The sequence below is a fragment of the Hippocampus bargibanti genome, linkage group LG16 (genome assembly GCF_051943395.1).
Source record: "Hippocampus bargibanti isolate YZ-2025 linkage group LG16, ASM5194339v1, whole genome shotgun sequence".
In the NCBI taxonomy this organism is placed as follows: Eukaryota; Metazoa; Chordata; class Actinopteri; order Syngnathiformes; family Syngnathidae; genus Hippocampus; species Hippocampus bargibanti.
The window spans coordinates 5,526,348-5,540,135 of NC_142749.1; the positions used below are offsets into that span (position 1 = coordinate 5,526,348).

General features: G+C 41.0%; 1 protein-coding gene across 3 annotated transcripts in view; it reads right to left on the minus strand.

The window, feature by feature from the left end:
- The window catches only part of rps6kb1a (ribosomal protein S6 kinase B1a), an 88,204-nt gene that overhangs the window by 1,324 nt on the left and 73,092 nt on the right, over nt 1–13,788 (minus strand). For 2 of the 3 annotated variants that reach the window (XM_089016898.1, XM_089016897.1), the window contains 13 exons: nt 7,872–7,915; nt 7,423–7,543; nt 5,723–5,791; nt 4,953–5,100; nt 4,762–4,819; nt 3,598–3,698; nt 3,338–3,428; nt 3,010–3,100; nt 2,820–2,927; nt 2,679–2,741; nt 2,347–2,424; nt 2,153–2,260; nt 73–185 (listed from right to left, as the gene is read on the minus strand). In XM_089016898.1, coding sequence (XP_088873024.1) covers nt 73–185; nt 2,153–2,260; nt 2,347–2,424; nt 2,679–2,741; nt 2,820–2,927; nt 3,010–3,100; nt 3,338–3,428; nt 3,598–3,698; nt 4,762–4,819; nt 4,953–5,100; nt 5,723–5,791; nt 7,423–7,543; nt 7,872–7,897 — 1,175 coding nt within the window. In that variant the 5' untranslated portion in view covers nt 7,898–7,915. Of the gene's footprint in view, nt 1–72; nt 186–2,152; nt 2,261–2,346; nt 2,425–2,678; nt 2,742–2,819; nt 2,928–3,009; nt 3,101–3,337; nt 3,429–3,597; nt 3,699–4,761; nt 4,820–4,952; nt 5,101–5,722; nt 5,792–7,422; nt 7,544–7,871; nt 7,916–9,628; nt 11,476–13,788 lie in introns of those variants that run through there. The other variant, XM_089016896.1, reaches the window with a different exon arrangement.

The window sequence follows — 13,788 nt, forward strand, 5'->3', positions numbered from 1 at the left end:
CTGCTGTTATTTATCCAACTTAGGAGTCAATTGTGGATATGTCTAAAAGAGAGAGCTAGAATTTGTTGTCACCTCACAGGCGTCCTTGGGCTTCCCGGGAACTTGCGAGGCGAGCGGAGCTTTGGCTCGAACGAAAATTTCTCCTTGACGTTTTCCAGCACGGACGGAGCCACATATGTGAAACCCTGCAACAAAGTCAACAAATGCCCAGTCAGATGAATCCCAACAATGTGATGGAACAGTGAAGGAAACTTCCAAGAGGAGGACTCCTGAACCCCCATCCCGTTTCAGGAGTCCTCTTCTTGGAAACAAATGTTCATTTTGATTTATTAAGTCCTTGGGTCGGATGTCCGACGTCAATTGACTTTTTTGTGATGTTATTTACAGCCCAAAAAATTAACTAAAATCAAAATTAAAATCATCGGACTTTGTTAATGTGTCAGTAAGACAGCTCAGGTAATGTTTTCAGAACTTAGAACAAGGAAAGCTGTTCTTGTTCCAAGCACTCCAAAGCAGCAATTCCGCGTGGTGGGTATATGCATTGTGAAATCATCTAATTTAATCTACACATTTGTTTTTTTTGTTTTTTTGGATTGTTGTTTTTAAAATATTGTTGTTGAGTTTTTATTACACAATACATGGCATGCTGTTTTTTTTAACCTGGCAGACATGAAATACAATTTTGAAAAACCAAAGCTAATGCTAAAACAAATTGAAAAAAACTAAATAAGCCACTATTAACTCATTCACTGACATTCACAAATTTATTCTGGAATTGAAAATATGACAGCACCATTCCCAAATTTGTTCGGGTTTTGTTTTGTTTTTTTTCTTGTATGGGTGCCGATAAAGCGCTGGCTGGCCAAGGCCTCTGGCAATTTTTTTTCCTTTCCACAAGGGGGCAGCACTTCCCTTTTTTCCATGTTAGTGCTTTGTTCTAGTTTCAGCTCTTGTTAAAGCGCGAGATAAACCAACATACAGGTAACATCCAATTTACGACCGGCGCGAGTTACGACCACCCGTACTTACGACCACGACCGCCAGACCCTTTGTTTTGTATTTTATTCTACGGCAGCAAAACTGTTGAACATGCTGCGGAGGTGTTTGCGATGCATTTGGTCGAATAAAAGACTCCTTCTTGTTTAGATCTGTCACGTTCCGAACGAAGCAGAGAGCAGCCGACTCGTCGTCAGAGCGAAATTGAATGTCTGGATCCCCAAGTAAGCGACAGAAACAGAGGTCTGTGCAGGATAATTTATGAAGAGACAACACAAATCGCTGGTCCCAAAAAAGAGGACCAGGGGATTAATCAAAAATAAAGAATACCAAAAACGACGAGCGGGTGTGTGTGTGTGTGTGTGTGTGTGCTACGCCAATTGCGAAAAGCAACTCGCACACGGTGGTGCAGAAAAGGTACAATTCTGAAAGGATTACGGGATGTGGGTAGGGGGGCGCTCGGACCGACCACTGATGATATACAAAGTCCAGGGTAATACAAAGTACAAATACAAGTTGAAAGCGTCCCGTTTTAGCGTCCTCTAGAAGGAATTGACAGCATTGGAAACGGAGATTGACATGACATTGACAGATTGACATCGTATACAATCCTGTCGTAATGGCGATGCCAGCGTGTCGTCATTTGTTTTGATCACGTGGTCGGCTGCGTCAGCCATTTTGAATGCTTTTCGATTTGCGACCGTTTGACTCACCACCGTTTTGTCGGAACCGAACCCGGTCGTAACTCGGATGTTACCTGGATATGTATTGCATTGTATTTTGGACAGCAGCCCTCATTTCAAGATCATATGACTCCAGAACAATATAATTTAGGAATTAATTCATTTTTTTCTGATGAAAGAAGAGAGTGTTTAGGTTTCTTACGCTGCATTGAATGTTTATGTAGACCTAAAACTCGAATTTGAATGACAATGACAAAAACCCTGGCACAGACGTGGACACATTTTTTGCACATGTCTGGCAGTGAATGAGTGAAAGAGTAATCATGACCTATCTGCATTGAAAAAAAAACTAGAAACAAACAAAAAACCAATTAATGAAAATTCCGAAACGGTTCTCCCATCAAGCTAATGGGGCAACCAATGAACCTCAGACAAAATAATGAAATGAAAACAACGAGACAACAGAGACGCACCAGGAAGACTTGATTGGCGCTCTCGCTGAGTAGGGAGTCATCCGGACTGTCCACTGCAGGCTGGCTGGTAAACTTAGAGTCAAACTGGCTGACGTCGTCGGCCGATCGCTGCCAAAATAAGCGGCTCAGTGAACTCGATTGTTTTTGGGTTCGGGTCAGGGAGTGCGGCGGCACTGTATGCCGGATGAACTCACCAGGAAAGGTTTGAATGGAGGTTCCACTCGGTGTGCAAGGAGCTCCTCCCAGTTGGTATGGCGGAAGAAAGGGTGGGCCTGCGTGAAATCAATATCATTTTTTGAGATACCATTACAGAGGACAGAAATGTGAGATCTATCATTTAGGGGCTGAAATTCCGAGGACTTGGACCATTTTTTAATTAAACACTGTTTTGAAACGATCCATCGATTGATTCTTCAATCATTGATTTGCAAATCTATTGATAAAATAACAACAGCATTGAAGGGAGATTCTTTTTCACACTGGATCAGCCTTATTTATGATAAAAAAAAGTTGGGACTTAAATTACCTGGACCTCGCCGGCGTCATTTGGCCCCGCCCCCAGTCGCATTGAGGGGCTTCGCTTTAAAAGCTGAGAAGAGGAGAAAAAACATGTTCAGCAGATGCAATAAGAGGCCGGCGGAAGAGAGGAGGAGCAGTGATGGTTCACTTTTTTGAGGAGGTCTCTGGCTTCTTGAGTGAGGTATGGTGGAAGACTGAGTTTGCATTTTAAAATTTTGTCGATGGTCTTTTTTCGGTTTTCGCCAGTGAACGGAGGCTGCGGGAGGGCAAGAACAATAGATCTCAGCGAACAGAATCAGCTGACTCAGCAAAAAGTGGACACGGCCGTGTGTGCTTACCGCTCCTGTCAGCATGTCATACATGAGGGCCCCCAGACTCCACCAGTCCACTGCTCTGTTGTGGCCGCTCCTCATGAGGATCTCCGGAGCCCTAAGGAAACAGTAATACGGTTAACACCAAACGGCAGAAAAGGGCTCCAATGCCACTCAATATGATTCAACCAAGTACTGGTATTTTTGCAGTGAAATTGCAAAAGGTCCTACAATCTATCTAACTGCCATCCAAGCCCGGGCAAGCTGACCATGTTCGGAACTATCGTGCGTCAAACTGAACTAAACTGTGCCGCTGGTTACTTGGCATGCAGGATTGCGATTGCGCAGGACATACATGTACTCGATGGTACCACAGAAGGTGTGGGTGACTGTCCCATCATGGATGGACTCTTTGCACAAGCCAAAGTCAGTCAACTTCACATGCCCTGAAAGTACAAATCACACATACAAGTCACATAACTATAAGCACGACAAAACCGTTTTTGGAAAGTCACGAGACTTGACAACAGTGATAGATTCCCATCCGAAATATTTAGAAGCATGACTTTTTTTTTGCCCATTGAAAATAGATGCAAAGGGACAATATTTATGTACCCTTGTTGTTGAGCATGATGTTTTCGGGCTTCAGGTCTCGGTAGATGATGCCTTTCTGGTGCAAATGGCCAAGTGCCATTGAAATCTCTCCCAGGTAAAAACTGGAGGAAGGAAGAAGAGATGTAAAAGAGACATGTCCTCGAAAAATTTCTGATGTATAAAGCGCACCGTAGTATAAGCCGCAACCCCAATAAATGGTGTATTGTCAAACCTTTTCCATATATACAGTGCACAGGACTATAAGGCGCACCTTCAATGAATGAAAACATTTTCCAAATATAATACATATATAAAGGTTTTAAAAAAACGCACACCACATTTTAAGCTCTAAAGTAGAGGCTGGGTTTATGCACTACTTCTAGGGGCGAAATGGAGTTGGCGGCTGATGACAGTAGTTGCGAGAGCTCTTATAGCTCAATATTACTTCATATATAAGGCGCACCTGCGTATAAGGGACAAGGTCATCTTTTGAAGTAAATGAAGGTTTTTGGGTGCGCCTTTATACACCTGAAAATAAGGAAAGGGGATGCCTGAAATGCAGAAACCCCGTTCCCCCCTGTAAAACTTTTTTTAATTAAGAAAATTGGACATACATGTTTAAATATTGTGAGAAACCGTTAATTTCAGACCGATAAAAACAGCTTGAGGGGAAAAAAAAGCATCCCACTCGATTTTCATCAAAAACCCTGAAAAAGGATGCAAAAAGACTGCTTAATTTTGACAGGGAAAAAAAGATATACTGTATATTCTGGTGTATAAGGCGCACCCATAAGCCTCCATTTTCTTCAAAAGAGAACCCTGCGCCTTATACTGTGTGCAGGTGTGCCTTATAAGCGAAGTCATATTGTGCCACAACATGTCTCGCAACTACTGTCAGCAGCAACTAACTCCATTTCACTCTGTAGAAGTAGTGCCTATATAGCCCCTATGTAGCCCCTTATAATGTGGTGTGCCTTATATTTTGAAAACTTTTAGGTATTTCGATATTATATTTGCAAGACTTTTTTCATTCATTCAAGGTGCGCCTTACTAGTCCGATGTGGCTTATATACGGGAAAGGTTTGAAAATACACCATTCATTGGGGGTGCGCTTTATACTTTGGTGTACCTTATACACAGGAAAATAAGGTAGAACATAGTTAACAGAATATACACAAAACTTACCATGCTGTGTCTTCCATAAAGATGCCCTCCCGCTCCAATTGCATAAAAAGCTCCCCACCTGCAAATGCATCCACATAAAAAAAACAGCAAAAACCGCATGAACACTGAAAATGCTCCACCATTTGACCCTAGGACATGAAAAGTGGATTGCATCCATTTATGTCAATGAGCAGGTCTATGCTGATGCTCACCGCTGAGATACTCCAGGATTAGGTACAACTTTCCTCCTGTCTGGAAGGCATAAATAAGATCCACTATAAAAGGATGCTTGACTTCTTCCAGAATGCTTCTCTCGGCTTTGGTGTGCGCTGTGTCCTTTGCGTTGCGAACAATCATCGCCTGACAAAGGGGGATGGGGGAAATACAGAAAGCAGGGCATTATTAGTACCCAGGCAATAACTTGAACCCCGTTAGCACTGCGTTAAATCTCCGCACCAGTGACAGCGCTGGAATCAGATACCCTGTGTGAGGTGAAGCCCCATTAAGCCAATAAACACATCATTACCCAAAACCTCAAACTGCTGCGTATGGAGCAAGTCAGGCAATCGTTTAGTGTCAGCTGAAGCTAAGAAGTTAAGCGGAGCATAAAAGCCACGATGAGGTTTCAAGGAGAAAGAAAAAAAATGCCTGCTGCCATTATTTTGGGTGGTCTGCTACTTGCATGTGGCTTCACAAGTGAATGCACAAGTCTGTCACCAAGACAGAAAAAGGGGGCACATTGTGGCCTACCCCCTTATGTGAAACATAATAGGTGTTTAGATGGCGGGGGGCTTTTAAGTGTTACATATTTAAAGGACCTAATTCTCCACAAATAAGGGCTGCTTGTATTTCCGAGCAGAAAGGTGTCCCGATGACAGTGCTCTGCTTAGGATGTACACAAGAGGGTAGTAGCGTTCACAATAGCTGGTAAGGCCAGGAAAAGCAAGTCAAACCAAAATGAGAAATAAGGATTTGTCCTTACCTTTTTCAAAACTTTCATAGCAAATATCTTCCCGGAAGTGGAACCTGATACCTTTCGAACCTGAAAAACCTAACAAAAAACAATAACATTCATTCAAAATACACCAGCAGTTCACTTCAATTTTTTTTTTTTTTTTTGTGGTATCATCAAAGAAGCGATCCATGACAACAAAACGGGGACACATATGGTAATGATAATAATGATCCTCTTGGTGATTTTATAGTGACAGACTGAGAGTTGAGCATAATATGACTAAAAATTATTTTTACAACGCAAACATATTTCCAGTATTAACTTTGAAACATCACCATGTGATGTATTGATCTGCAAAGACTCCTTGATTCTGACAACACGTCTTCAAATGACCAGTTTAAATGTATTTTGGTTAACTTCTCTACACCAATATGACAGCAATGGAAAACATGTTCACTAAATTTTCTTATTCTGCTGATTATACTTATGATTGCTGAAAGATGCCACGAAAACGGAGAACTTTTTTCCCCTATTTCACAGCCAGGACTACAGCCTGTGACTAACGCGATCGTCTCACTTCAACATAGTTCATTTGCCTTAAAATGGCAGCAAAGAAATTCTGATTTAGTTATTTTTTATTTTGGCTATGTGCAAAAACCAGGAAATTTGTTTTTATATGTGTTTTGTTCAGCTAATTACAGAGTGAGGGTACCCTCCCTGAAAATATGCACATTTCAAACACCTATTGAGAATAGGTGGATGATTATACTGAGAGTTAAAGGACAACCGACGTCTCCGGACAAGTTGTGTCCATAATTTGTAAAATGGCTTCGAATGACTTCTACTGAACGTATTTTACAAATATTCCACCGCATATAGCTATATTTTACATTTTAAGACTTGCGCTGAATATTCAGGAAGTCTTGTTTTTGAGTTGGTGACGAGTCCGTACGTGACGTCACTAAAGGACCGTCCTTGACCGTAAAAAAGACGCATTGTAGCGGTCCTTCCATCACATCAATGTATTTTGCTGTACTTGTTTGGTCTGGGGACCTCGTGTTGCACCCAAAAGCCGCCGGAAGAGGGCGTCTAAGCACCATATAAGGAATTTATCAACCTGTGGAAGCGGAGGTGGCCACTGGAGGTCGCCATTTTGTGCCTCTTTTTTTAGGTGAGAGATTTTTCCCCCAATGTTGCCTCAAAATGGCACAAATAAATTATTTAATCGATTGCAAACATGTATACTTTCCTCTTCAGAACTATTTGAATCTTATTCATAACTGGATGTGTAACAAGAAAGCATATTCTCTGAATCTGAAGCCATTGTTTTGATTCACAAGCAATGCAAGACGTCTTAGCGTGACATCACGAACTGGGGGCGGGACTTTCTGAAAATGGCCAATTCGCAGCTCAATTTTTTGCAGATTTTGGACACGAAGTCATTTTTATCGGTGTTTTGCCTTTGACTAAAAATATCATACTGCGTGTTTTGGATATTTTAGATGCTATAAAACATTTTTCTGGTGCCAGTTAAAAAACAAAAAAGTGACATCGGTTGTCCTTTAAGTGTAATATTCGGACTGCCTGATACTTGAATGAGGTCACTGTCAGACCGCTGCAACTGGTCAAGTGCGTATTTGAATTGGAACAGCTCAATGACCAACAGCATTGAAGAGTGAGGCACAATTTCCATTGCCTTCATGAAAGACATGAACGGAATTGCTCACCTTTCCATAGCCACCCTTTCCGAGAACCTTCAGCAGTTCAAAGCACTCAGGTCTGATTTGTTCGGTTCCCTTGTTCACGCTGTTCTCGGAAATCTCAAACTTCTCACAGTCATCTATGTCACTGGGAAAATAAAACATTTAAAAAGGGGTTGGGGTGTTGGGGCAGAGAAATGAAAAACAAATTACATTGCAGCAGAATTACCACTCGACATGTGCTGGGAATGGCTGGCATTCCTTGCACATCGAACAGATAGACTAAACAGACTTTGCCGCGCTGTGTAGGTCATTATACTAATGTGAACAAAATGTCTAGGTTAGTGATGCTTTCAAATAATTTTACCTGTTAAATAAAAAAAGCACACAATAGCAAACAATGAGTATTTTGTCAAACTTGAGCAGCTTTAATGATACAGGTTGAGGCATTTTCTTTTGTACCAGTTGATACTCACAATTCAAAACCGCTGGATTGGTCCATGTATTCGCCGATCGGCCCCTAAAAATAAAGAAAAAGGGAAAGTTCTCAGAAAATGTGAACATTTTAACAAGGGAAAGCCGGACTACTTTGCAACTCTTCAATGTAGGATGGAAACTGGAAAACATGCCTTATTTGTTTCGGTATCTTGTCTGTGAACAGTAACAATACTCAGGGACTACTAAAATGAAGTTGATGTTTCGATACACCAACTTTGGCATTTCTCTGTACTGTACTTCATTTTTCTTGTTGAATGCATATTAATTTTTTAACATGACATAGTGCTAATATTCCTCACCAGGTATGAATGTACGCTCAGATTTTCAGCTGAAGCTATTTTGTATTTGGTAATGGGTGTCCTATGGGTCAGGGGCATGGAGGGACAGACGGATGAGTTTGTTTGTGTCTTTTCATATTTTGAGAAGCGGTGTGTTGTGAGAATGAAAGAGCAATATTAACTAAGACTGGTTGGATGGAATCATTTTATTTATTCGTATACTTTCCCTTTTCGTGCAGTGATTTTTGTGAAATATTTTGTCTTGCTTTTCAAGTGTGAAACAGTGAATTTGTACATTTTGTCTGATATCATAAAACTTTAATTGAATTTTAACTTCTTCTTTTCCTCTCTGCTTTTCCCTACAAGGGGTCGGCACAGCAAATCAGTGTCCTCCATCTTTAGAGGTTTGATCCGCATGTTTGTTTTGGCCAAGCTTTTACGTCGGATGCCCTTCCTGAATTTTAACTGACCTGTTTTTATTCCTTTTTATTTACACCGGAGCATATTTGTTTTGCATAAAATGTGTTTTATTCTCAAAATATACGCCTTTTTTCTTGTAATATTATATTTTTTGATCCCACTTTGTTTGGCCCGAATATATATTTGTATATTTGAAATTACACAAGGGTAGATTGATTGTTATTGGCACAAAGGGGAAATAAAAACATGATTAAATGTTTAAAATAAACACGAGATTTTGGCTGAGTGGTTCAGAATATGAATGAATAAATCACTTTGCAGGTTAATTAGAGATTTTTTTTATTTTCTTGCATGTTTCTTTTCTTCTTTTTCGACCAATGCTCACCTAAAGTTAAATATCTACACCAAAGATGTAAAAAACAGAACGTGCCAAATAAAAACAGTCGTAACAACCAGACGCCTGTCGTAAATACTGCCGAATTACGCGACACGTGTTATTTTGTATTGCAGTGAGCCGACCGAGAAAACTATTACAGAACCTACAGTAGAGTGTCCCGAAAAATACTTTCACATTACAGTAAATTTGCTACGAATCCGGTGATAGGAATGTCGTTTAGACCATTAATAGTTTTACTGTAAATTTAAACGAGATCCGCCTTCCTGAGTAAGATTGATTACACTTGGTTTTAAGTTGTATGCGCTTTTGGCGCTACTCGGAACCCCAGTTACACAGACAGACGGAAACTGTCCGGACACTGGCGAAAAACTTTAAAACACTCAAGCAGCGGCGTAACCAAAAACAGTAAAAGTAATGTATTAGGGATACCGTCACTTTAAAACGAGCGAAAACGATACAATGACGTGTTTGGGCGTACAGTATTTCGGTGAAATGCAAGAATTCGCGGGAAACTGTACGATATTTGGGGAAACGGTGTCCGATATTGGGTTTCGTCGTCAAATTAGCAACTTAAAGGCGCTACGAAACATTTCGACGGACACGCGCTATTAGCATCTATGCTAACGCGTATTGTAATTACCCCGTCTTCCAGTTCGTCGTCCGATACATTCTCATCCGGTTGGTCCAAGTCGATATCGAAGACCCCCGCCATGGCCTCGCAGCGTTCGGCCCGGTGTTTACACGGAAAACGCAGGCCCACTCCCCCACCTCATGGGGTAGTCGGACCAGCGACTACGGCCGGTCGGCTACTATGCGGAAAGCATGAGCCACTCACCCGGCTAATCAAAACACAACAAGCGTTCAACGGGCGGGAAGCCGGCAACGCCTCGAGCGTCGAAGGCCGGCACCAATCGGTTCAGCTCGGTTCTTTCCGGAAGATGTCGGCAATGTTCGGCAACTTCCGTTCGCAATCAATGGAATGGAGATTTCAATAAATAGAACATTACGTCTCAACCTGATGTGGTGCATTGGCACATTCTGGACGCCAATGCAGAAGTTAATTAACACATACTTTCTGATTCTAAATAAAGGTTTTGTTGCTTTCAATCTTAGCTTGAGGAAGACGTGTGCACGTGTTCAGGATGACGTCGTACGACTTTGATCGACTGGGTAAAAGGACACTTTGATCGCTCTTCTGTCATCTATAACTGCTCTTTCATCTATAACTGCTTCAAACAACAAAGTATGCATAAAAAGTGGTTGAGATTGCCTGACTGTGTGTGTTTTATACAGTACATTGTGTTGTATTATTTTGTCATTTTATTTTAACTGTTCTTTGGCGGGCACCCGCAACAGCTCTTATTGTTGTCATTTGTCTGGTTGAGAGGGAGGACATTTTATCTGCGCTGCGCAGATAAAATGTCCTGTCTTATGTTGCACATACAGTACATTTGACAACAACGTTGTCCAGTACAGTACTTCACAAACCGCAATGCTGAAAAGGTGTAAAATATTAATCTCACTAAATGCTAATTTAACCAGTAGATGGCAGCAAAAATCCCTTAGGATGTAAAATATATTATCATCTATTCGTACTCGCACTGTACGGTTGCCTTTTTTTCTCTCCCTCATATTTTCAAGTTAGTGACGCAAGCTTAAAGAACATTTATCGCTAGTTCTTTTTTTAACACAACAACTATATATGGAAACATGCCATAAGACACAAAATAAGGATATCCTATTTTTTTTTTGCTAAAACTGTAATGCAAAACGTTCTCCAGGAAATTTAAAGTTTTCAGTGCCTTCTTTTTTGTGGCAAGTACAAAGCTGGCAGCGTTGGTGTGGATATACAGAAAAAAAACCAAAAAGAAACAAATACGTTAAATCAAATTCTTCTTCTCAATGAAATAAAAGGTCATTTTTCGACAGTTAAATTTAACACTGCTTCACGGTTTGGTTCTTGTGTGACAACAAATATTACACAAAGCAGTTAACATTTGTTAAGTCAGACATTACACTGTGACTTTGTTGTTTTTATTTGTATACAGTATTTTGATTTGAGTGTTTTTTTTTTAACTAGAATGTTGTCATTCTTTATTGTATACACACGTTAAGCTGTTTGTCTTTATAACTAGTGAATTGGAGGTGTGTCCCTGTCCTCCTTATCCCATCACTATCAGTGGTATTATCCCACTATATGTCTATTGTTTTCAACTCAAGATGGCCACCCAACAATGAGTATTTTTCATGAAAACAAGAGTGGCTCAGGTGGGGTGCTTTTACTTGTCTTTAAGAGGCACCAACCTGGATGTGATCTGTATAAATAAAAGTCCATTGACATGTATCGAATAAATGTAATCATCCCTGGCTACGAGTCAGCAGGACATCCCAGCAGTTGTGCAATCCAAAACACTGGATTCGAAAATCTCCAGCAGTGCTTTAGTTTTAGAGCTCGGAGTCATCTCATTGCTTTTTTAGCCCTCATGCGTGAGTGGATACTTTTTTTCTATTTGTAATAATAATAATAATAAAATAATAATAATAATAATAATAATAATAATAATAATAATAATAAATGTCATTTATAAGTGCCTTTCAGGGGCGGCCTGGTAGTCGAGTGGTTAGCACACTGGCTTCACAGTACAGAGGTCGCCGGTTCGCGTCCCCGTCCGGCCTCCCTGTGTGGAGCCAGCATGTTCTCCCCAGACCGGCGTGGGCCCTCCCCGGGTCCCCTGGTTTTCTCCCACACTCCAAAAACATGGATGGCAGGCAGATTGACCACTCCAAATTGTCCCTAGGTGTGAGAGTGACTGTTTTATGTCTTTGTTTGCCCTGTGATTGGCTGGCAACCAATTCAGGGTGTCCCTCGCCTCGTGCCCGAAGACAGCTGAGATAGGCTCCTGCAACCCTAAAGAGGAATAAGCGGTACGGAAAATGGATGGAGGGAAGTGCCTTTCAAAACTCTAAAGGACACTTTACAGTCACAGGATATTTTTTCTTACATGATCGACCCATAATCGAAAAGTTTGACACACAAATTGGTCACAGCATTTTTTTGGTCAAGTCCGACATTACCCAACATGGGAACAACGCACTGAATAGAAACAAGTACAAGGCTCTGACGAATTCCAACAACTTCATTCAGCGTACTGTTATTATATTTTCAATCATCTGTTTTACCGGTCGGTAATTGTGACTGCTGTATTCTGGGCTCTGGGGGTATTAAGAGGAAATTGCTATCCGGATTTCAGTGAGGGGATGTCAGAAAGCCAAGGAATGGCAAATATTCTCATTTTAAGTCACCCTGGAGATTGCTCAAAAGTACAAATAGATTTCCTCCCCAAAAAATGTCTGAATTTATGTATAATAGTTCGTCCTTGGTCATGGTAGTTGTTATTCCTCTTGTGTCCATGTGGGTCACGTAGAGGGATAATAGGAGACCGTGCAGACGTGATGAGCCTCGGCTGATGCATGCTTTGGACACACAGAAAAATGAGCCATCAGTCCTGTGTCAATAGGTTCTGGGAAACCACCGTGTGACTCACCGTCACACTCCCAGTGACTACAGAGGCTTTGATTCTTTTTACAAAATGGGGCAGGGGGGTTTTATATTCAGTTTAAAGCAAAGACGAGGTTTAAACCCAGATTGTCTCTCCGCAGATGCACATGTGCTAATCACTGCCACAACTGTATTTTGTTACATCATGTAACATGCATCGTATTTTCCAGTGTATAAGGTGCACCCATGCAAAAGCCTTGATTTTCATCAAAAGATGACTCTGCGCCTTATATGTGAAGTACTATTGAGCAACATGTCTCGCAATTACTGTCAGCAGCAACAAACTCCATTTCCCCTGTAGAAGAAGTAGTGCGTGACCCCAGCCTCTACTGTAGCCCTTTATAATGTGGTGTACATTTATATAATTTATATATTTGGAAAACCTTTTTTATTCATTGAAGGTATACGCCTTATATTCCGGTGTACCTGATACCTGGAAAAAGTTGGAAAATACACCCTTTATTGGGGGTGCGCCTAATATTCTAGTGCGCCTTATACACCGGAAAATACGGTAGTTTTCTCTGCTGATTTAAGCAGTGGCAGTCCTAGATCATGTAACACAATGTATTTTCCGGTGTATAAGGTGCACCTAAAAGCCTTGTTTTTATTCAAAAGTTGACCTTGCGCCTTATATGTGAAGTAATATTAAGCCACAACAGGTCTCGTAACTACTGTCAGCAGCTCCTGAAGTAGTGCGTAACCCCGGCCCCTACGGTAGCGCCTGATAATGTGGTGTGCCTTACATTTGGAAAACATTTATATATTCATATATTATATTTGGAAAACTTTTTTTCTTCATTGAAGGTGCGCCTCATAGTCTGGTGCACCTTATATATGGAAAAGGTATGAAAATACACCATCCATTAAAGGACAACCGACGTCACTTTCCTAACTAACATCAGAAAAACGTTTTCTAGCATCTAAAATACCCAAAACACGCAGTATGATATTTTTAGTCAAATGCAAAACACCAATAAAATGACTTAAAGCTTCAATTTGAAACCAGAAGTGGCCAGTTTCAGAAGGTCCCGCCCCCATGTTGGTGGTGTTACGGCAAGACGTCTTGCCTTGCTCGAGAATCAAAACAATGGCTTCCGATTCGGAGAATATGCTTTTTTGTTACTCATCCAGTTATGAATATGATTCAAATAGTTCTGAAGAAGAAAGCATACATGTTTGCAATCGATTAAAGAATTTATTCCGTGTCATTTTGAGGCATCAGGGGTGGGAAATGTCGCACC